At 42.0% G+C, this 22,200-nt stretch overlaps 1 protein-coding gene across 3 annotated transcripts in view; it reads right to left on the bottom strand.

The window, feature by feature from the left end:
• The window catches only part of LOC138300212 (restin homolog), an 898,198-nt gene that overhangs the window by 350,893 nt on the left and 525,105 nt on the right, over positions 1 to 22,200 (bottom strand). For all 3 annotated transcript variants that reach the window (XM_069239250.1, XM_069239251.1, XM_069239252.1), the window contains exon 14: positions 12,256 to 12,371. In XM_069239250.1, the coding sequence (XP_069095351.1) occupies positions 12,256 to 12,371 (116 nt within the window). The remainder of the gene's footprint in view (positions 1 to 12,255; positions 12,372 to 22,200) is intronic.

The following is a 22,200-nucleotide window of genomic DNA, read 5'->3' on the forward strand; positions in this document are numbered from 1 at the left end:
CTTTTTTTTATTTCCAAATTACTATAACTGTCCCTCTCGCGAGACAGTTTTGAAAGTAGTGGCAATGATAAATTTGCAGACTTGCCAACTTGTAAAAACTTTACAGGAGCAGCTTTGGAGAGGGATAGGGTTTTATGACAAAAACAATGAAGGTATTTCAACCTTACAGACTTGCTAAAGGAACCTTGGCCCTTACTAAATAAACGTAATATCATTTTTAGTTTGAAACATTTGATGGGCAAATGCGTTCACAACTAAAAGTACAGTTTACGAGTAATCTTGCCTGAAAAGTTCACTGGCAAAGTTTAATTTCAGTTACAATATACTCTAAAAGTGGTTTGGGGATTTAGGCTTAAGAGTTAACATGTTTATCTAACCAGTCTGAGTTTTCAAAAGCATCCTCTTTAGGTGATTTAGTAACTTTTGGGGTTTTTGGGCTTGTCTTCCTTTTGTTTTTGCCTTCTTTTCAACTTGGACTTTGTTAGCTCTGTATTTCAGCTTGGTAATACTGTTGTGGCTTCACAAAGCTATGAATGTATATGTGTAGTAGGTTGGTGGATAAACTGTACAAGGGTGACATATGTCTATTGTCTGCATATCACCACAAAAAAACACACAAAAAAGCTAGCATTTGACAAGAAACTGCTGGGAAAGTCAATGCGCCATAACAGCATTTGTTTGCCACTTCGAATACTTTGGCACCAGCTCTTGGGAGACTTGAGTGATTTGTCATGGCATAATATATTTGCACTGTTTTATGCTGTGTTACAAAGCTCAACTCTTCCTATACTGTACCACCATCGTCCACCCACCATCATGCTAGACATAGGGTCAGAAACCTACAATTGTTTTTCCATTGCTCTACAACTAGAAAGGGTTTATTTATGAATTTGCTTTAAGTTCTTGTATAACCCCATACACCAGAGTGCTGATCAACACGTACTGAATTTTATAATAAATATATCTTAAGATGATCAAGAACGGAAAGGTATAAAAGTAGGAAATTAGATCTGGTAGATAGCCACAGTGCAAAAAAAGACAAGGAACAAAATCAGTAATCGGTCAAATATGGAGCATAAAATAATGCCACAATCACAGCCCTCAACTTCACTGTAAGATGAAGAGGCGAGAAAAAAAGTAGCGTTTAGATTATTATGACAGTAGAGGGAATACGAACATGTAGGGCAGATCCAACAGCTGAGAAGATGCATTGTATGCCTGCCCTTGCATAGCTGTCAGCATCCATGGTTAACACTTCAACAGCAAGGCATGTGACATGCAGATGCTTTAGGGTGGCAGCCAATTCAGGCACAGCTGGGCAGTGATATTAACGGAAAATGGAGCAACCAAAACCATGGGACAGTGGGTACCCACAATGCACTATTGATCTGCCCTTAAGACAGTATAGTTTTTGGGATGGCAACTCTGTTCACAAAAGTCCTAATGCATTTCTCTTATATTATCTTCTGGACCTCCACTGGCCTCCAATTCAGAAACCAGCATTATTCAAAATTGCTTTGCTCACAAAGCCTTATACAAGACAGGATGCTCCTTCCTCAATAGTAAGTTCTCTCCTTATCTCCCCCACTATCTTACGATGGGCCGATCTTTTTCTGGCTAGTGTCCCTTACACTGCCGTCTTAAGAGTTGGTGGCCCATTCCTCCCTTTTCTGGCCTTCTAAAAATTGGAATACACATCCCATGCCATTCACCAACTCACCAAATGTCCTTCATTTCAAGAAGTAACTCAAAACCTGGCTCTTGAAAAACTCCTTCTAGCTCTCTCCCCGTTTCAGCAATGCTTTTTCCAGAGCCAGGGCACTCCTAATGAATAACAAATTGTGCCATACAAATCCATATAGCATACAATAACATATCATACCCTTTGCTGTCTGCTGCACACATCACTTTCCCTATCCCCTGCAACATTTTAAGTCACCCTTAGAATGACATCGAACAATAAATATATAATAAACATGGCATTTCTTGATTGGTTTTGGTGATTTAGTATTGTAAGGTGATAGATTTGGTAATTAACATGTTTTACTGTGGTAAAAATGTTTTTGAGTATATGTAATTATCATCATAGTAGTTTAACTGATAAAAGTTGAGGTACCACTATAAATTCATATTGAAATGGAGTAGCTCAGTTAAGTACTTGAGGTGGGCAATGGGATATACTCCGTAGTAACTTGATTACCAAAAAAGAACATCTTGTTGCACACGCCTTGTCATTAAACAAGACCGTCCCATGCTAACAATGTGCAATAACAGAACGTTTGCTATCAAAGGTGCAAGATCCATCAGCCCCCTATTACTGCCTGCTCCAACCACTGTCACACTGTGGAAGCTGCCGTCTTTACCTCGGTCCTAGATTGCTTTGTAGATTATTCATGAAGAGAATGAGGCTACAGGTCCTCTGTGGGAACACTGCAGCAATGCTGCTCTGGCATGGCTTAGTAGGGACAAATTAGGAATGAACATATTAAAGCTGCCTCCTCTTCAAGAGAAGGACGTGGCACTACAATTAAATACATATTTGTCACCTTCAATATGGATGTCTTCTGGCCTGTAATCGCTACTAACTCAAGGAAACTTGCCTCACATATTCAACAACAACAACAACAACAATGTGATGGGTGGAATGCTTGAATTAGTCTCGGCCACTGTCAATTGCTTGGGCAGCATCTCAAACCATTCTTTTTCGCCCACCATGCCACCTCAGTTTGGACCCAGCCATATGCAAATCAGTCTTGACCCTGGCTCCAACAGGAACAGTCCAGCCTGAACTGACAAGCCAGGTCCTCCCTGACCCATAATGCAAACAACTTAGGACCAGTTTTGCCCATTTTATGGGCTCTTCAGCCAAGTATTGCGTGATTCTAGTGGCACAGAGAGCACAGGACCATGCCTGGGCATACCTATTGCACTTAAAGTGTCAACTGCAACAACAAGGTGATGGATGGAATGCTTGAATTCATCTCAGCCACTGGCACTCACTTGGTGCTCACAATGCCTCAAATATTTGGCCCCTGTGCCCACGTAAGTGCTTCCACGGAATGTGTTTGGACCAGAACACTTTTGTCTGTGCAGTACAGCACCAACCTAAGGGCCAGGCTCAAATCAATACAGTGGGTCTTTTAAGAATTTTACTAAAGTATACATTTTGTGATAACCCTAAAAATACCACTGTCACAGCTTTCAGCAGTGCACAGTTTAATACACCATTCATTTTTTTGGGTGAGTCAGACCTTTGGCAGCCTGACTCTCTTCCATGTTACAGCTCTTCCATTTACCAATTGAAACAATTTTTAGTGCACTGTCTTCTGATGTTCAATGTATCTGAACTGTATTTAAACAGTAAGCGACTGATAGCAAGTTCACACATAAAAGGAGAAAATACATCTTTCAATTTGAAAATTATCTTTTGTTCCTTTCAGACGAACTACAAGAGTGTTATCATGTAAAAATGTAGCATTTATTTATATAACGTTTAGTTTCTGACCCTTGTTTGCTTGTTTAGTTATATTTAAAGCATCTGACTTCCTGGTGAGGACTGACTCACGGACTTTGTATCAGACGATGTTGTGGAAATGTTTTTGGGGTTTATAGTTTGTGCATCAATAATGATGATTAAAATTCACCTAACAGAGATTGAAACAAATTCCTATGCTGTTTAAAAATGTGTTTATTAATGTGTTTTAGTTATGCCACATTTCTCTGTTAACTACCATTTTAGACAAAACGGATTTCAACTTTGTCACTCACTCCTGGTTTCCACCAGCACCCATCTTGTTCCTCACACAGGATCCGCAGTACGCAGTCAAACTGAGGTTGTACTAATATATTTTCACTGCTGTATTATTTGACTCACAATGAACTTTCTATTGTGCAGGTGTACGCTTGCAACAAATATCTATCTCATTTGTTCTTTCACTGTATCTAGTCACTGAGAGAAAGTCATACTGTTAAATGTTTCATATTTCTTCAAACATCTCTGGAAAACATTAGTAGAAAGCGTGTAATATTTTTTCAAACAATTGGATGGAGCTTATGTGTTGAGGTAATAACGTATATTATTTTAATGTTCTGATTTGCTAAAAGGACTGATTATTTTGCTCACATCACAATGAGTTTGCACTATTTCTAATTTCATATGAAAGAATTGTGTATAAGACCCTTAATTTTGCATCTGAGACATAACTTTTTCAGAACTTTCCAATGCTGATAGGGACGCTGCCCGATTTTCTAATTATTTTGCTGCTCATTGGGACCTAGAATATTTTCTGATTTTGCATACTATTTATATGTTTGCATCTGATATCCTTCATAGAACTAAATGGCTGAGTGGACCCCATGAGTTATTGAGCTGTTGTAGTCTGCTAATTTGATGTTCTGGGAGGTGCATTAATGTGGGGACACACTGCCTCATGAAAATTAGGTTTAACCCCATCACTGACCCAGTAAACTGTGGAAGAACTCAATGAGGTCAATGTTTGCATGGCCAAATTTTATGGTTCTTCTCCCGTTGCTTCACAGCATCAGTCAATCCCGGGATTCTCTGCAGAGGCTTCTCCATAAATCTTTTACAAATCAACGAATAAGTGGGTGAGGTGTACTTTTCATTCACATAATATTAGTTGCTCTGGGTTTGTAAATATCTGTTTGAAAAGTAATAAAATAATGAGCCAGTGGAGTACTTTGCTACTCATTTGTAACTGATTGCTTTTTCACTATCGTTGCACAAAATAGGATAATTATTTCTGGCATGGAGAATCACATGCCCTTCTTGTACAATGTCTAATTGACCATTTGCAAATGGTGTCTAGTAGATTAAGTTGTTATGTACAGTTCTTCAGGCAGTGGACTACACTTGCCAAGCTGGAAAAGCACAAGGAATTCTGCTGGAGAAATAAGCATACTGAAAGAAAATGGTTGACTCAAGTAGATACCAAAAGAATCAACTGGAATATCCTATAGAAGTTAATTAGATATTCAAAAACCCATGTCAGCAACTGGGCCAGTAAAAGCCATTCGTAACCAGTTTATTGGAATTTCCTTCTGGGATTGCATGATGAAAATTCTTAGTAACACCAAGACGGCTGCTCTTGCCTCTGTTCATATAACAAGAAAAAAGTATTGGGTGATATGACGCATCTCTGCAGTGCACCTGCCAGAGGTTTAGAGCATACTGAAAATTCAGACTGTAGAGTGAAAAGCAAGACAGGTACAGCCATAGGCATCTTCTCAGAGCAATTACTCATGTTTTGCTTGTTTCAGCTAGGACTTTAGAAAGTTGAAGGAGTTCAATTTCCACATTGTGCTACTGAATATCACTTCAGTTTAGATTGCATGTCTATGGTACATTAAATAACTATGCCATGATTTTCTCATCTTGTGATAAGCACAGACACCCTGCTCACCCTCAAGAATAATCTATTGTTGACTGGCTTTGGTCTGAAGTGTGCTTTCAAATGCATGTGTTGAGCGCTGTAAAAAACAGAAGACACTACAGTGTCAATTCAGGAAATATCAAATGTGTGAACGTGAATTGTCACTTATGTAGGATTGTGAGCACTGTACTCGGGTGTAGGCCCTCAAGGTCGATTTAAAGTCCCACTTGGTGGGTGTGGTCACTCTGCTAATGCATGAACTCCTTTGCACCATTAATTCAGATCTGTCAATAGGGGTTTATACAGGCAGTCTTCATGGTGAATAAGAGTTATGTCATCATGAGAATTGAGATAAGATAGAACTGTACAGTGTCAATCCTCCGAGCATCTTCAAAGACTTCACAGTTTTTCCAGCTGATAAAGGAAGTAGTAAAATGCATCAGTCCATTGTAGATAAGATTAACAGTATCTGAGGTTCTTTATCTCAGCTCTTAGCATACCCTTGGCCACAAGTACATCTTATCCTGAAGAAATGCAACCCATCTCCTGCTCCAGCACTGCTTACACTAGCTGTTATGATTATTAAGTATTAAGGAAATGACTACTTACTTGGATCAATGGTTTTCTTTGTCCTCTAGGTGACTATCCAGATGATGGCTTCCCAGAAGGAGGAATTTACTAACAGATCTCTCAATGGAAGTGATACCACTGCCATTAAAACAGGCAGCAGTGCTTTGATGTCTAGAAAAGCAGGTCTGGGTGCTGATAATAATTCCATATATCACCCTTTTTCGGTACATTACAGGACAGGGTGTCTTTGTAGGTATTAGAGTTTTCTTGTGGGGTGCTTTTTTTAATCCATGACATGCAGTCATGGAGTACTGTCATCCTCGTCTGTGTGCCAGATGATCTGCTTATGGTAATTGAAGGAGTGCTGCCATTCAAGCCCATCAAGGGCCATCAAAATCATTTTCTTGGAGTGCTGTTCTTGCTGGGTTTGATGGGCATTAGGGGAGAGGGTGGTTTGGAATAAAACATCTAGGGCCATATGTACGAACACTTTTTCCCATAGACACAGAATGGGTAAAAACCTTTGCTACATCTGGCCCTTATTTCTTGCAGATCAGGACCCAACAGGTAGGTTTTCCATGTGGCAGTGCTATCGCTTGTTATGTCTTGTTTAGGTTTGGCAAGAGCAGGAGTCTTGTCCAAAGGCATGTTCTTCAGTGTCAACAGTGACATGACAACACGTTTCCATGGTAGTGAAAGAGCTGTGTTGATTGCTCGCACAATCTTGGATGGACGTACAGTGGACACATCGCAGCCTGGACAGACAGGACTAGTGATCACTTATTCAAAGAGATGCCTGAGATTGAGTTGTGGAAAGGACGAGCTGTCATTAATTAATGGTGTTCATAAGAAAAGCTGCGACTCAGATGCACAGCCTCAGTGTCCTTATTTGACTGTCTTGTGAAGTGAGCTCAAGTATCCACCGTGGAAAGGACTGTTTTTTTTTTCCTGAAGATGCTTAGTACTTCATGTCTAAACGCTAGGAGGTATTACCTTTGCTACATGGAACTTTCACATACTGTGGTTTTGAGATATGCACAAATCCTCAAAGCAATAAATGTGTCTCAAGCCACATTACTACATGTGTTAACAGCATGCAGTATAATCTACATGTATGCTCCATTTGGAAACAATTTTTCTACAAGCACACTGGAGAAATGTGCTGTTACTCCATGTGCAATCATCGCATGCATGCAGTACTTTAAAAATACTTCCCAACACCTCCTGCAATTCATTGCAAACTGCCCCGTGGAAGGTGTGGTTCCTTGGCAAGTGTTTTAGTTTTCTCCCTTGCAAGTTTATTTCCAGGTTTCTTCTCCAGTTCTTGCTCGCTATGCAACTGTTGTATGTTGCTTTCTTTTAATTTTATATACACAGTGTTTGTATAACGCCCTGAACCTCTCTGGATGCTAAGTGTGCTAGAGCGTATATATATATATATATATATATATATATATATATAGTAAAATGTATCAAAATTAAAGTAACTGGGCAGTAGAAACGCACTACATATTCAGTTGCTTTTGAACTCGGCAAGATATGTTTTCAAGCACTTCGGTATGCGGCAGCTCCCATCATAACACAAGGCTCGCGCTTTGGACATATAACTGACTCCTTTACATGCTTGTACTTTAAGTTCACTCTGAGCATGAGGACCTTGGAAGCTTTTCAGGTGGCAGGACCTAGTTACATGAAGTTGGGATTTATGTGCAACAGTGCAAGTCCATAATGGTTTTCAATTAAGTTGACACCTAGCTCCATGTTGATAGGAACTCACGCAAATACCATCATCTGACTCAGGTCATCTTTCCATTGAAGTGGCTCCCAATTGATGGTAAATGCATTTGCAAAGTGCCTGTTTGATTTTCAAAGCACTACACTTGAATACACCTAAGTATATCTCAGAAAAAAAACCTGGCCATCTCTAGGAGCTTTCACATGGACAAGAGAAGAACTAACTTTCAAATCAAATGCCGACTCACCCTCAGATAACACCCCTACAATGTGTAATCCTCTACCTGTGTCCCTCAGAACGCTCAACTCCTTTTTCTTATTTTAAGGGTTACTGAGCATAGTGTCTTTAAAAAAACCACAACACGTGATTGTCCCTCACTACCTAAATTTGTTTTCCAACAATAAACTTCATCTAGACAGCTGAATCCTACTGTTTTGTATTTTTGTTTTACCCTTGTCTTATCATAGTGAATGCATCCAAACCAAGTTTCCAATTTCTAGACAAACACAATTGTTGCTATCTGTACCCCTTTACTCCATAGCTGTGTTTGGTGGATGCTGCTCATAACACGTTTGATGCACTACCACCCTAGTTTACCAGAATGTGATGCTGTTTTTTTCTTTGTACCTCTTTCATGTAATTTTAATCTCTTAGATGTGAGGAACTTGGATGCTCCATTGAGCCTTGTCTGCACTTATACAAAAACTTTCACTGAATAAACAGGAAACCACCTGGTTTTCTAAACTAAAGTGTTCTGGGAGAAGTAGTCAGGGATAGCTCACTGAACTTATTGAAATGACGCCCCTAAGCAGCGATGTGTTGAGAAAACCGAGGCCTGGAAGTTGGTGTTCTGATGAGATGACGTTAAATGTCAAATCTTACTTGAATTGCAGCTTGTTGCACTACTGGCCATATCTGGGGTGGGACTTCAGCCCCCAGCACAGGTCACCAATGCGCTAAAACCACTGCTCGTCCTCAGTGGCGTGGGATGCTTGAATCGCTGCTTGCTGCACTACTGGCCGTATCTGGGGTGAGAATTAATCCCCAAGTATCACGCACTTGTGAGCAGGAGGGGTACAGTTCACCAATTTTCTAAAAGCGCTGTTAGTCCCCCCTGGCGCAGAATGCTTGAATTGCCGCTTTCTGTACTACTGGCAGTATCTGGGGTGGGACTGCATCCCCAGTACAGTTCACCAATGTGCTAAAACTGCTGTTGGTCCTCCATGGCATGGGATGCTTGAATCGCCGTTTGCTGCACTCCTGGTCGTATCTGAAGTGGGACTTTATCCCAGAGTATCCCGCATCTTGTGAGGAGAGGCACAGTTCACCAACATGCTAAAAGCACTGTTAGTCCCCTACGGTGCAGGATGTTCGAATTGCAGCTTGCTGCATTAATCGACATATCTGGGGTAGGACATCATTCCCCAGTACAGTTCACCAATGCGCTAAGACTGCTTAAGTCCTCCGCAGGGCGGGCTGCTAGAATTACCACATTCTGCATTACTGGCCATATCTGGGGTGGGACTTCACCCCGAGTATCCTGTACTTGTGAGCAGGAGGGGCACAGTTCATCAATGCGCTGAAAGTGCTGTTAGTCCCCTGCAGAGCGAGATGCACACAGGGTGCATCCGGATGCGTCTCCGGGCCAAGATTGGGTCTGTCTGCGCCCGTCCGTGGCCAGCTTACGTTGGGCTGGGCTGGGCCACCCTTCTAATGTCTGACATCCAGGGCGAGTAACATTTACTGTGTATGACCTGCCCTGCTATTCACTTGCAAGGTGCTAGTGGCAGCTGGAAGATCTTACCCCATGACCTTTATCTGTGCTAGGTTGGGGAACAGAAAAGGGGATTCTATGAATGTGGTGGACAAGAGGCCTAGAACTCACATCACACACTTTTGACCGTCACCTTCTCTCACACACACATGCTTAAACATACACACAAATTCACACTTACACACACACTCTCACATAAACACACACTCACCAGCAAGCAAGCACACAACATATATTGAAAAGCATTTTCACTTACCATGGAAAGGCATATTCCCAGCTAACTGTACTCCATTTTTATTACCATAAGAATGAATAATATATTATTCACTATTAGGGTAATAAAATTTGACAGAAAACAAAGAGTATAGCCCCATCTGACGTCCATTAGCGCGAGCTGCCCCAGTGTTCCTGGCACTGAAATTGCCACCTCTGAGGCCAGGGGTCACAAAGGCAGTGCCAGGGGTTGCAGAGTTCAAACCAGGGGTTGCGGCTGCGACCCCTGGCGACCCCTAAACGACGTCCATGGTCGAGGCCCTTCCTTAATGCCCATTTAAACAGCCATGAGGAAATAATAGGGAAGGTGGAAAGGGCACTGGATAATACACCCGGTATTGTCAAGAAAATTGAGAGTAGAATATGCCATTTGGCGCCAATCCACAACGCCCCTTTGAGGTTTCCAACACATAGCATATGGTTCTGCTATCTAATCAAAGCCTTGGAGACCTCTTGGCCCTAAGAGAAAAGGCTGGATGTCAGTGTGCCTCCACAGAGCATTCAGGAGGTCTCACATAGTTAATGGCACTCGAAGCTCAAATACTCAGCTTAACTTGAGGAGTGTACCTTTTACTTCGAACAATAATGTCCCCCCTTACGACTCTACAGCATCTAGTGCCTCTGATCCGAAGAGAAGGGGTACCTCTCATATCCCTACTTGTAAATCTTCCCTGAAGCGCATACCTTGCGCCAATATCCCGAATGTTTCAAACGTTGTCAGATAATAGCATCCTTTGATTAATAATCATGTACAGACTTTTGATAGAGTTAATCACAATATAGGTGATTTTTCTAGGTGGCTGGGTTGAACTGATATTAAGTCGACCTTTGACATTTAGAAAGAAAATGTATCCCAACATTTAGCTTTGGTTGTGAGATCTGGTGGTATAAGGCTTGCAACTCTATTCAGATAGCAGAAAATACATTTCTGAGAAGGGTTTTAAAGATCCCACAAAGCATCCCATCTGAGATTGCCCAGACGGAACTGGGTGAAGGATATATATGAAATCTTATTCAAATCCACCCTTTGTTACTGTGGCTCTCAGAATGGTTGAAAGGTGAACTCACTAGATAGAATAGAAGGATTTTTTTTTTTAACACTGGCACTGTATACGAAGTTTGCATTATATTAAATGTCCGTGGGAGTGATCTTGGCAGATCTGATCTTTTCTTTGCTCTGCTCCAGATCGTATTTCCAAAACGGACATTTTGTGGGTCAAACAAGCATTTTTCTCTAAGGCACGCAAAAAAAGGCCAGTGATTTCAAATTACCAAATGTTCACTTGTTCATTATTTTATAGTTAAATCATTGACTAATACTGAATTGTATTTGACACTTGACATAACCTCTCACCATAGAAGACTCCCGACTTATTTCCGATTTAATTTTCTCCCTCGGCTTATGTCAGGATGGCATAAACCCTCTGAGCCCCCGATTTGCACGTGATTTAGCTCCTAAATTGGATACTTTGCACATTGTTGTTATCTGCCTCAAACATACTACATTACGTCATAATTTTATCCATTCGCTTTTAATGGCAATTAATTTTACCCAGGTGAGACCAGCCTTACTGTATCTGCAATTGTTATCTACTCCAAATGTATGTTTTATTTATCATGGTTTTTAGCTGGTATGTTAAATTCACACTTCTGAGATATATGGATTTTGAAGGTTCAATTTTGTTGGTTATCTGTCGGTTCTAATGAATTGTTTGTATTTATGTACTTTTATGATTTACATTGCTCAAACCTAATAAAGTAATTACTGACCGGCTGACTACAGGGTAGTCACCCAGGGCATTGTAACACATTTACTGGAAAAAGTATACATTGTTTTGTGTGAAGCAGTCGCGCAGTCATGGAAGGATTTCCAAAAGGTCCTTCTCTGTCAGTATTATCTGCCTCTATTTATCTTGGCATTCTAGTGTATTCACAGCCGCTTAATCGGGACTTCTTTAGCAGTGTGAAACATACACGATGACAAACCTCAACAAAAACATGAAATTGTAAATTGGTTGCAGTCCTCATTCACTTTAAAAAAGCCAAAATAAGATGAGTTGACTTGTTACAAAAACAAAAGCAATTTGTTCCAAAACTGAATAGATTTGTTCAAAAACATACATTTTCTTGAAAAAAAACCAGTTCATTTTGAGGGGAAAAGCAGGCAATTTTGGTGCAACCAAATCACCTTGTAAAAGTGGTAGTTAAAGTTCCCTGATTGGTAGGGTAGGGAACTTGCATTGTACTGACGTTCACCGCAATTTGCCCTTTATCTCACCCCGTCCCTGCCTTGACCCAGTGACCAAAACTGGCTTTGAGATGTCATATTTTCAGAAAATCTAATGTGTAGACAATCACGTCATCAGATGTGGTAAACAGCCTTTCTGGGTAGATTTATCCGTGCCTGGCTGACGGAAACATGACAATGTTTTTGCAAACCTTTCCTTCATTAATTTGCAATCTGGTGTTCATTTTGACAACAAGGCCCTGGAGGGGGCTGGGGTACTTACAGCTTGCCTGCCAGCATAATGGCATGCGCCTGGGGTCTGCTGATGCGGAGGCGGCTACAGCCCTGGGGCAGCACCAGCTCTCGGTGATTTCCGACCTTGTGGGGGCAGACGAGCGTCTGGGGTGGGGGAAGAAAGCAAGGTACAGGAATTAATGGAAATGTGCATTTTTATAAGTAAACATGTGGCATTTAAACACACTTTGTCATTTAATTATGACATTCTGAGTTTTTTGTTTGCAGTCAATGAATCGGAAAAGAAAGCCAGTGTTTCCCACAATCGTTTATTTATCCGCAGATTCTCCAGGAGCCTTGGTGCTCGGTGAACAGCCTTGATAAAGCTTTGCAGCGAAGCTGTGAGGTAGAAATGCCTAAACGAAATGCGAATTTTATCGCGCCACATTTCTCTTTTTGGCCCCAGACAGCATGCTAGAATCACGAGTTATGGCTAGATGCACAGCCCCTGGTTCTCACTCACGCGCAGCTACTGACCCACTCATGACATCACAGAGGACAGCCAATGGCATCACCGATGTATGTCCCATCATGTTTATAATTACAAGTTTCTTCTCACAGAAATAATCCTGTCATGGTAACATTCATCGGTGTTTCATTATTAAATGTCCTCCTGTAGTTAAGGAGGAAAAAACATTTGCCACCAAGCACCACTGAGTGAGAGGCTATTGTTTCTGGGTGATGCACATCCGTTGGGGGGGCAGAGTGATCTCTCCTCAAATGTGCACATATTCACTTAAAAACAATATTAAAATGCGGTATGTGCTTCTATATGAGCACTCTGCACCCATAACGCTGGTTACGTGACAGACGGTGGAACCGCTTGTAAACGCACACGGTTACCTGTTACTTTATATGTCACTTTTTAAGTTGTGTCCTTTTTAAATGGTGAGAAATCCCAAATGCACGGGAAAGAATGCAGAGACACTCAGAACACTGTTGAACATGATTTGAATCATTCTAACCAAGTAGCGTGCACATCCGCTTTGTAAGACACACAGACGTGCATGCATGTACGTCCAGATATCCTTACCGCTACTTTCCAGACACACTCATCTTTCACTGTGCACTATATTCTCTTGGGAGACAAGTAACCTGGCAGCACTCGGTTTGCTATAAAATAAAAAAATAAAAAAATGACATATGACACACAACTTACAAATGTATAAAACGTATCCCTGGCTGCAACAGCGCATGCTAGCTCTCTTTTTTCAGGGGCGAGTTACTCTCCGGCTACAAAACCCTGGGGGAAATCAAGGCGAACAAGATGCGACTTGTCCCTTCCCCTGCTGAGGCACCATGGGAAGGGGCACAAGCTATCATCCCTTCCATAAGTGGCTGTGAGGGAGAGAAAAAAACATGCACACCCAGCAGGTAAACACAAACCGGTCTGCAGAGTGGCAAAAAATAATGAAGTAATTAGGGGGCAATTATGAGCATCTGTGACACTGATTAGAGCAAAATACATTTGACAGACCTATTCCCCCCAGCTGCCACACCCCCATCTGATCTTTCAAATAACTTTTCCAGTGTATTTCAGCAGCCATCCTCGGGTGGGGGATTCGCTGTGCGGTGCTGGGCAGCCTGAAACGGCGCCGCTTGCATCACCTGTTATTCAACCCTGGCCTGTACAAACATACGATTTATAAATTGGATTCCCTACTCTGCAGCCCATTAGGGTTAATGCAGTTTTAATTATGGCCTGATTTGGGCGCATTAGTTTCTACTTACAAGGCCTCAGCCCGCTCCCCCACAAACACACACACGCACACACTCTGAACCACAACACTGCCAGGGATTAGCGGTACACAGGCAACTGCAGCTGCTTGCGGTGATGCACTGTAAGGAATGGCAAGAACCTTTGTAGTGGTTGCGTGGATCACTAATCGCACACTCCAAGCAGGATCAGGGACTTAGAGGACTTGTCATACCAAGAGTAGACCTGGATCTGCCAGTACATGGAGTCGATCACTGAGTGTTGTGGCCTTGAACAAACGAGGGTGCAAAGACATGCCTCTGAACGTCATACAGCACCACATCTCCCGAGCTAAGAGGAATCCTACTTCAAAAGAGTATGTCCAACATGAGAACCACACAACATTGGGAATGTAAGCCAGCTAGGCCTCCCAAGCACATGTACAGCCACACCTCCCAGCAACATGTACGATTGTTCTATGTTATGCTGATGTGTCTAGTGCAGCTGGTCACCCAATAGGTGCCTGGGAATGGGTGTAGGCGTAGGACTGAAGGTGATGGGAGTCAGCCCCGAAGAATTAGCTACTTCTAGAATCAAAAAAGTGAGGAGGAGGCCATGATGTTTAGAGTGGGGTCATTCAAGGTTTTGGGTGTGATGTAGCAGAATGCTAGACCTCAGTTATGCTTTTGCATATGCAGCGGGTGTGTGAGAATGAGGAAGAGCGCAAGTGTCTAGTGGTTTGGTTGAAGTGAAAGTAGTTGTTAAGGTTGGTCTGATTTTGTACAGTGCCTTGTATGCGTGCATGAGGAGATTGATTTGGCAGTGTTTATGTATGGAGAGCGAGTGGAGCTCTCTGAGATATGGTGCAATGTGGGGTCATTGTAGGAGGTTGAGGATGAGTTTCATTGAGGTGTTCTAGATGGTCTGGAGCTGGTGGAGGAGATGTGTCTATCCGACGACTCTTTCTACCATGGGTATACATGGTACAATGTTCATCCAGGCCCTACTATCAAGCCTCTCAGGGCTGTGTACAGCCAGAAAAAGCTAAACACAAAGAGGAAGATGTTGACATTTCAATGAAGGGGAAAGGTATAAACCTCTCTTCCTATGTATATGTGACAAGCTACCTTCTAAAGAAAATTCAAAAGTGGATTAAAGAACTACTTTTAACTTTGCACCTCTAACCCCCTAAGATTCTCTTATAATTGTCTTATACACCACCTTTAGTTAACCAGTGTCAGAGTCTTTATGAATGAACCAGGAGAGCTGGCTACTTATGTGTACCAAATGTGTGCGTCTGTATGGTGTCTTGATCTCCCCTTGTACTCTGTTGGTCTTCATTATATGCTGTTTTGTTGCCCTCTATTAATTAGATTTCACTACCTGTTGCTAGTCCTCTTAGCTACTATTATTTTGTTTGCATTTGGATGTTTCCTAGTTTACTATCTACCGTTTGTTGTGAAGTGTTCTGCCATGCCGAAATGTGCTATCTAAAAATCTATAAATAGTTCAAGCATCACTACATGCAGCCATGGCTCACCGGACCACGTACAGCTGCAAATTACACCAGAAACAATTATGCCTTTCCACTCTATGTACGGCTACGTCTCCAAACCAGCCACACTCATGAAGCTGGATAACATATGTTTCCATGTTTCTGAACACTGTGTACATCCCACAACCAACATCACACCCCACATCACAATACACTAACCTTCCAAAACCTTATATAACCACATGTCTAACTCTAAATCACAAGACAACAGCTACGCATTTATACGACTTCAAACATTTACAGCCTTGCCTCCGACGGAGTGTAGTCTCTCTTTAAACACCATGAACATCCACATCTTCCAACACCACACAGATATGATGTACATCGTGGAGTATAATCACACATTTCAGCACACTGCCTCATCACGCATTCAATACAACCTGGACACTAGTACAGAGCAACACCATGTACATTCTTGCATCCCGACATTATGCAGTGCTATGATTCCCAACAATATGCACTGTTATGCATTTAAACACGTTGTGCAGCCATGCATCATGGAGAGAGAGCTAAGCCTTCCAGTATCTTACATCCATGCGTCTCAGCCAAGTGTACACTCATGCTAACACAATATGGATTCATAACTTTTTCTAAACCAAGGACAGCCACACGTTGTCCTAACACCATGCCTCTCAATGCATTAAATCCCATGTTCATTCACTAGACCACACAACGTATACAACTTCGAATTAGGGCCTGAAAACGTGTACATATCTTCCAACATAGCATACAACATAAACTCCCAAAATCAACTGGAACAACAGTTCCTAGTGCCATGTAAACCACACCTCTAACATCATGTACAGCCAAATTTTCTTAAAACATGCAGTGTTATGGCTCTAAACATTATGCGCATCACTACACCTTACAACATCACACTGGTATGTTGACTTCAAACATCCGGATTTACCACAACTCTCAACTACGCTACATACAACCGTTCTGCAGAAGGCCATGTGCCACCATGGGTACTTACAACTCTATTATATTGGGTAAGTAAGGAGATAATATTTTGGGTAGGATGGTTTGATAAATATATAAGATCCGAAAGTTAATTGATGAAATGAGAAAGCCAATATCTCCAAAACATTCCCATGCGGCTCAATCAGACTAGGCTTGGGACAAACACAAACTGCCATAAGCAGTTGAACTAGAAAAAGGAACCAAGACCAACAGCAGAACAAAACAGGACAATGCATGATATGTTGTTAAGTCCTAAGTGCAGCATAGGGCACACTATTCTCAGATAGGGCTGGACTTGGGCAAGGGACATGTATATGAAGAAGGAAGTAATAAAAAATGCTGTTATGGGAGATATGGCAGAGAAAGACACAGAGATAAAAACATGGTAACTGGGTAAGCAGTAGACCAATGATGAACTGAGAACCAGTAATCTAAAAAAAAGTGAATGTTCTCAAATGACAAAGGGTACCTGGGGTGCAGCAATTACTTCAATTCATGTTGAAAGTAAATGTGTGGTCATTGACTTGAAATGAGCTAATTGCACCATCTTGAGTTTAAGAAAATAGTTGATGTACTTGCATTACAAAAGACCGAAGATTTCATGCTGGAGGGAGACAAACGTAGGACCCAGAGATGAAACTTTATGCTATCACCTGACTGGCTGAAGTTTGTTTCTTTTTTTTAAAGGACATAGATAGGCTATTTAAGTGATTGTTATTTGCCATTATGGACTATGATAAGGATACATCCTGCTTTATTATGGTACCATGGGACTTCCACTTCGATGGCAGGGAATGATTCAAGCATGTGAATCTATGAAAGATCCAATACTGGAGAATATGTGGTTTTGGAGCTTTCATTTCAATAGGATGTCCTGTGACAGGGGTCGCATGTGTGCAAGCGCAATATGTCTACTTTAATCTGGAGACCCTAAAGTTGGGAGACCCAGAATGGCAAACAGCAAATTGGAGCAAATTACAGCACTGACTAAGCCCCACTGACTAAGCCTTCTTTGGTAAAGTTTAAATTTATGCAGATGGAGTGTACATTCATGTTCTTTGCAGATTGCAGGAGCATATTTCATATGCTAGAGCCTGAACCCATCAAACAAGGTGGAGGCATCTCTCATGGCCACTGCGTGTCATGCCATAGGTGCTCATTCTTATGTTATGAATGTCATTCTGCCAGAGCTTTGTAAATGATTAATGCAAAGTTATGCTCCACTGCAACGTTTGGTGAGGTGACCCTAAAATTACACTTAGGGTGCCCTCCTCATAGATTACTAAAGGTGTAGGGTAGAGAGGCCCATCTCCTGAATAGTGGCAACCTACAGCACTATAGGGTTCACAGCTATGACAGAAACCTCAATTTCCCTTAACATGTTTACTCAATAGCACCAGCCGCGCACAGCATGGTCATCCATATAACATTTCCAAAGAATCTTTACTGCAGGCACTTTATTAACGTCTCCTACCACAAGAGCGCAGCACAGACTAGAGACAGGGTTAGACTGAAAAGACACGGGTGGATAGTGGCCCAGAAAGTTTCATTCGAAGGTCAAACTTGAGCTCAAAAGACAACAAATAAACCAGGACCAGAGTTCCCATAACATCACTTTGAGACACCATCGCAAACAGGAGGAAAAATTTCCAAACTTTTGAACCCGCTATAGCTGTGGCTTCTGACAGCACTTTGTAGGTTTCCTCCTAAATTGGGTGGAACAGATGTGCTTACTATGATAACTCTCAACTCAAAATCATGTGCCTACCAACCTGCAATCAGGCCAACCAACATCCCACACAGCCATGCCACCTAACTCTGAATACTGATATGTAGCCAAAAGCAATGCATTTGCATGATTACCAACACATACAGCCTTCTTTTGAACAACCCAGACTAACAAAATTCCTAAAGTCATTTCAGAGCACAATCCCTCAACACCATGCTTTCAAGTACAACATCAGTAACCACCCATTATGACATGCCTCTAAGCACAATGTCCATGACTTAACTCAACGGCATAAATACCCAAATCTCCGAACAGCATGCACATAGTTGTTTCTTAACAACATTTTTACCTACCAACAACATGTGTGGTCAAGCTTCCCAACCCTAAGTATAACCACCCCCTCCACAAAAACGGTAGGAGATCTAGGAATCTCAAATCCATGTACAAAAGAATTCATCAACATATTACACATCGACCTACATCAACAGCAAATACCACGTCTCACTGTCATTTTAACAGCCACCCTACCCCAAATCACATAGCATGCTTTTACAGAATGTAATAGTAGCCCTCCCCAAAACAACTGTGATGCCACTACACCATATCTAGCTACCCTTCCATACAACACATACAATCGTGCCTCTACACAGTGCAGAGCCACATTACCTAAAATCAGACACTACAATAGACCCACACCTTCTTCCACACACTCGTACATACTAAGAAACTCACAATCACACACATGCATAAACTTAATAATTTATACTCACTTTGTTCAGTCTTTGAATCCTTATTCTAAAATTTTGATCACTCTCCCTTGGCTCTTGTAAACCAACCGTAGGTCATGACATGAAGAATTTCTCACAAGACTTATTTCTTGTCAAGAAATATTGTCCACTAGGGTGTACAGGTTTCTTTTTTATGAATTCAACACTATTCTGGACTCACTGCTGTCCACTACCTCCCTCACTGCCCCCACAACTACGACCAAAAGATGAAGTTCCAGCAGAAAGAAATCAGCCTTGCCCAGAAAGAAATCATCCTTGCCCATTTACTCGCTGGTCACCCCCTCTCTTACGCAGTCTAGCCTCACTAACTCTGGATAATTCCCTGGGCCTCATATTATCATCTAACTCACAAATACACTGTCCCATCATCAGCTACTCCTCTGACCATATACTAATCCATATGCTCACTGGCATTCATTTTCTTCTCTGATCTGTTCCTGGGGGGCCCCTCTGCCCAGGAGACAATTGCCACCTATGTCGATTGACCCCCACCCTAAACAGGTCCGTCATGACAACACTACTCTCTTTGACTCTCAGTGCGACATTCAATGAAACACTTCAGTATTTGTCACAAATATCTCTGCACAGTTGTCCTCTACACCCTACCTCTTTAAGCCTGGATCACACCCACCACTGGATGATAAACTTGCACAAATAGAGGAAGTACGGTACCCAAGCTCCTGGAAGCCTCCCATGAGACCCTCGTGACAACTGCTTGACTGCTCAACAAAGCAAAATACTAAGACCTCATTGCATGAGGACAAGCATTTACACAGTCTATGCCACTTTTTAATTCTCTTTGATCACACCTTTGAAACATTTTAACCAATAGCAAGTGAATTTACCACCCATTTTCCTGCCAAAATATCACTCATTGAGCACGCCGAACAACTTTATGACCTCTCACCCGTCCTGCTCTGCACCTTCCCCTGGTGCCTACATTGTATTCTGCTGCCCACCTCCGTGTCCAGGTACATTGACACACATTGTCCGGTCCGTCACTCCTTCTTGTGCTCTTACTAACTCTTTCAACCACAAGCTCTCTCCAGTTGTCTTTTCAAATTCTGCAGCCCCTCTTGCCACGTTGCCACTCATTCACATCACTTTAAATCTAGAGTGTTAATCCACATTCTAAGAGGTCAATGCCAGACCCTGCCTCTTCTTCGATCTGTAGTCTTGTATCTCCACTCCCTCCTTCCTGTAAAATATTCAAATGCCTTCTATTCAACGGCTCACACTGCACCTAACCTCCCTCATCTATTAATTTCCCGACCAGTGTGTTTCTGCCGGCTTCCCTACACCAACATTATCACTTCTGCAGAATCACATTTGCTGAATCCTGAACCTCCTCGATCTCCTGGGACCGTTTGATTTAGTGGTCACCCTGTCATGCTAGCTACTCTTACCTTCCTGGATATCACCCCACTGTTGCTTGAATGGCTCTCTTCCTGCCTCTCCAATTGCTCCTTTCTGATTCCGGCTGCCCCTAACACTCTTTGTTTCCCCTAAGGTTCAAACCTGGGCCTGCTCCTTTTTTCCTTTCGCTCAACTTCCCTTTGTGGCAAAATGCTGTCCTTCAGTTTCTCACATCCCCTGATTGCTGACAGCAGGCACCGTTTCTACTACCTTCCACATTCAGTCTGGAACCACAAACTATCGCACAGCCATTAGACAAGAGCTAGCTCTCTATTGTCATGATTTCAAATCCTTTGCGTTTGAAATTATGTATGTCACTGCATCCTCTTCACTGCTCTAATTATCTTAATCTTTTCCTTGCAAAGACATTCAGACCGATCCCAGTTGCCATGAATATCCACCTACAGTTCAAATACAGTATGGGATTCGCCTCATTCATCATCACCATTCTTACTGGTGACATGGTCCCGACTGCTTAACATCTGAAAGATCTGCCGACAACTTTCCTTCCACACTGACAAATTCCTGATTAATGCAGTGGGCATGATCAAGCTTGAATACTGCAAGTTGATTGCTTGCAGTACTCTTTTCCCTTCTTAAACAAATTCCATAACTTTGTTACTATCCTCATTAGCCAATACATACGCCACCCGATTCTCGATCTATGTTTAGACCCTTTGAATGACTAGTATCTCCCCAGTGTGTTACCAACCCCACTGAAATTTGAGTTACATCCTCCCTTCCTGCATTTAAATTTGGAGTGCAAAAAGTGTAAACCTTGCCACATCAAGATGAAAAAGGTCTCCTTTGCAACTTTACCGGGGGCACAGTTTAGCTTCTGTGGCTCAGATTCTGTACAGCTGGAATGGTGGGACTTCATGAAGCAGGAGTCCATCACACTACTGTTTACAGCTGCCCTTAGCTGTAGTGGGGAAACAATACAATCACCGTAAGGTGGTTCATGTCCAACATCCTGGAAGCCATGGCCTAAGGAGGTGCTTAGGAAGCGTGGTTGCCAGTGGGTGGAAAGTAGACTGTGAGTGGCTTTTCGAGAAGCGGATGTGATATACTCTCCAATGAGTGCCAGTGGGAATATTTTCACAGCGTATTGAATTGTCATATTTTACTGGCAAATTTTGCCTTTCCAAAAACTTCAAGAGCTTCCCACATTAAAAAGCTGGCAAAGTAAAAAAAAAAAAAATCCCTTATTCAAGTCAGTTCTGAAGACAATACTTTCAAATTTGGAGGACCTGAAAAGCAGAGACCGCCCAGCTAGGTCCACCCACCACTCTGACTTTTGGTTCTGTGCCTCAGTCAATTGTGTATAAATGTGCACATAAAACATATGTATGTGATATATTGCCTTTGTATTGGCTCAGTTATTATCAATCATGTTTGCCACTGATCTGTGTAACCTGTCCACTGGCACATCCTGCATTAAAACAACGTAAAGCATTTCTGATACAAAACCGTCAGTCATAAATAATTATATGTAGCTTTTTGATAAAGTGGATTAATGTATACAGTGGTCTACCTTGATGCTCATTTTAATATTATAAACTATTGCACTTGTGACTTGAATAACTTGCCAATAGAACAGTGCAGTGGACCGGGGGATCAGTGCAGAGATCCCTGCGTATCCCACAGGTTTGAATGCCATAGATACATAAGGGGTGGGCGAAGAATTCTGCTCCGCCTGTGGAGTTCGCTGAGTTTTCCCCTCTCGCACTTTGTGCAGAAAAACTCTACGAAGTGATGCGAAGCAGAGTTTCGCTATCGCTCATCAA

This window comes from Pleurodeles waltl, chromosome 6, assembly GCF_031143425.1.
Source record: "Pleurodeles waltl isolate 20211129_DDA chromosome 6, aPleWal1.hap1.20221129, whole genome shotgun sequence".
Taxonomy (NCBI): Eukaryota; Metazoa; Chordata; class Amphibia; order Caudata; family Salamandridae; genus Pleurodeles; species Pleurodeles waltl.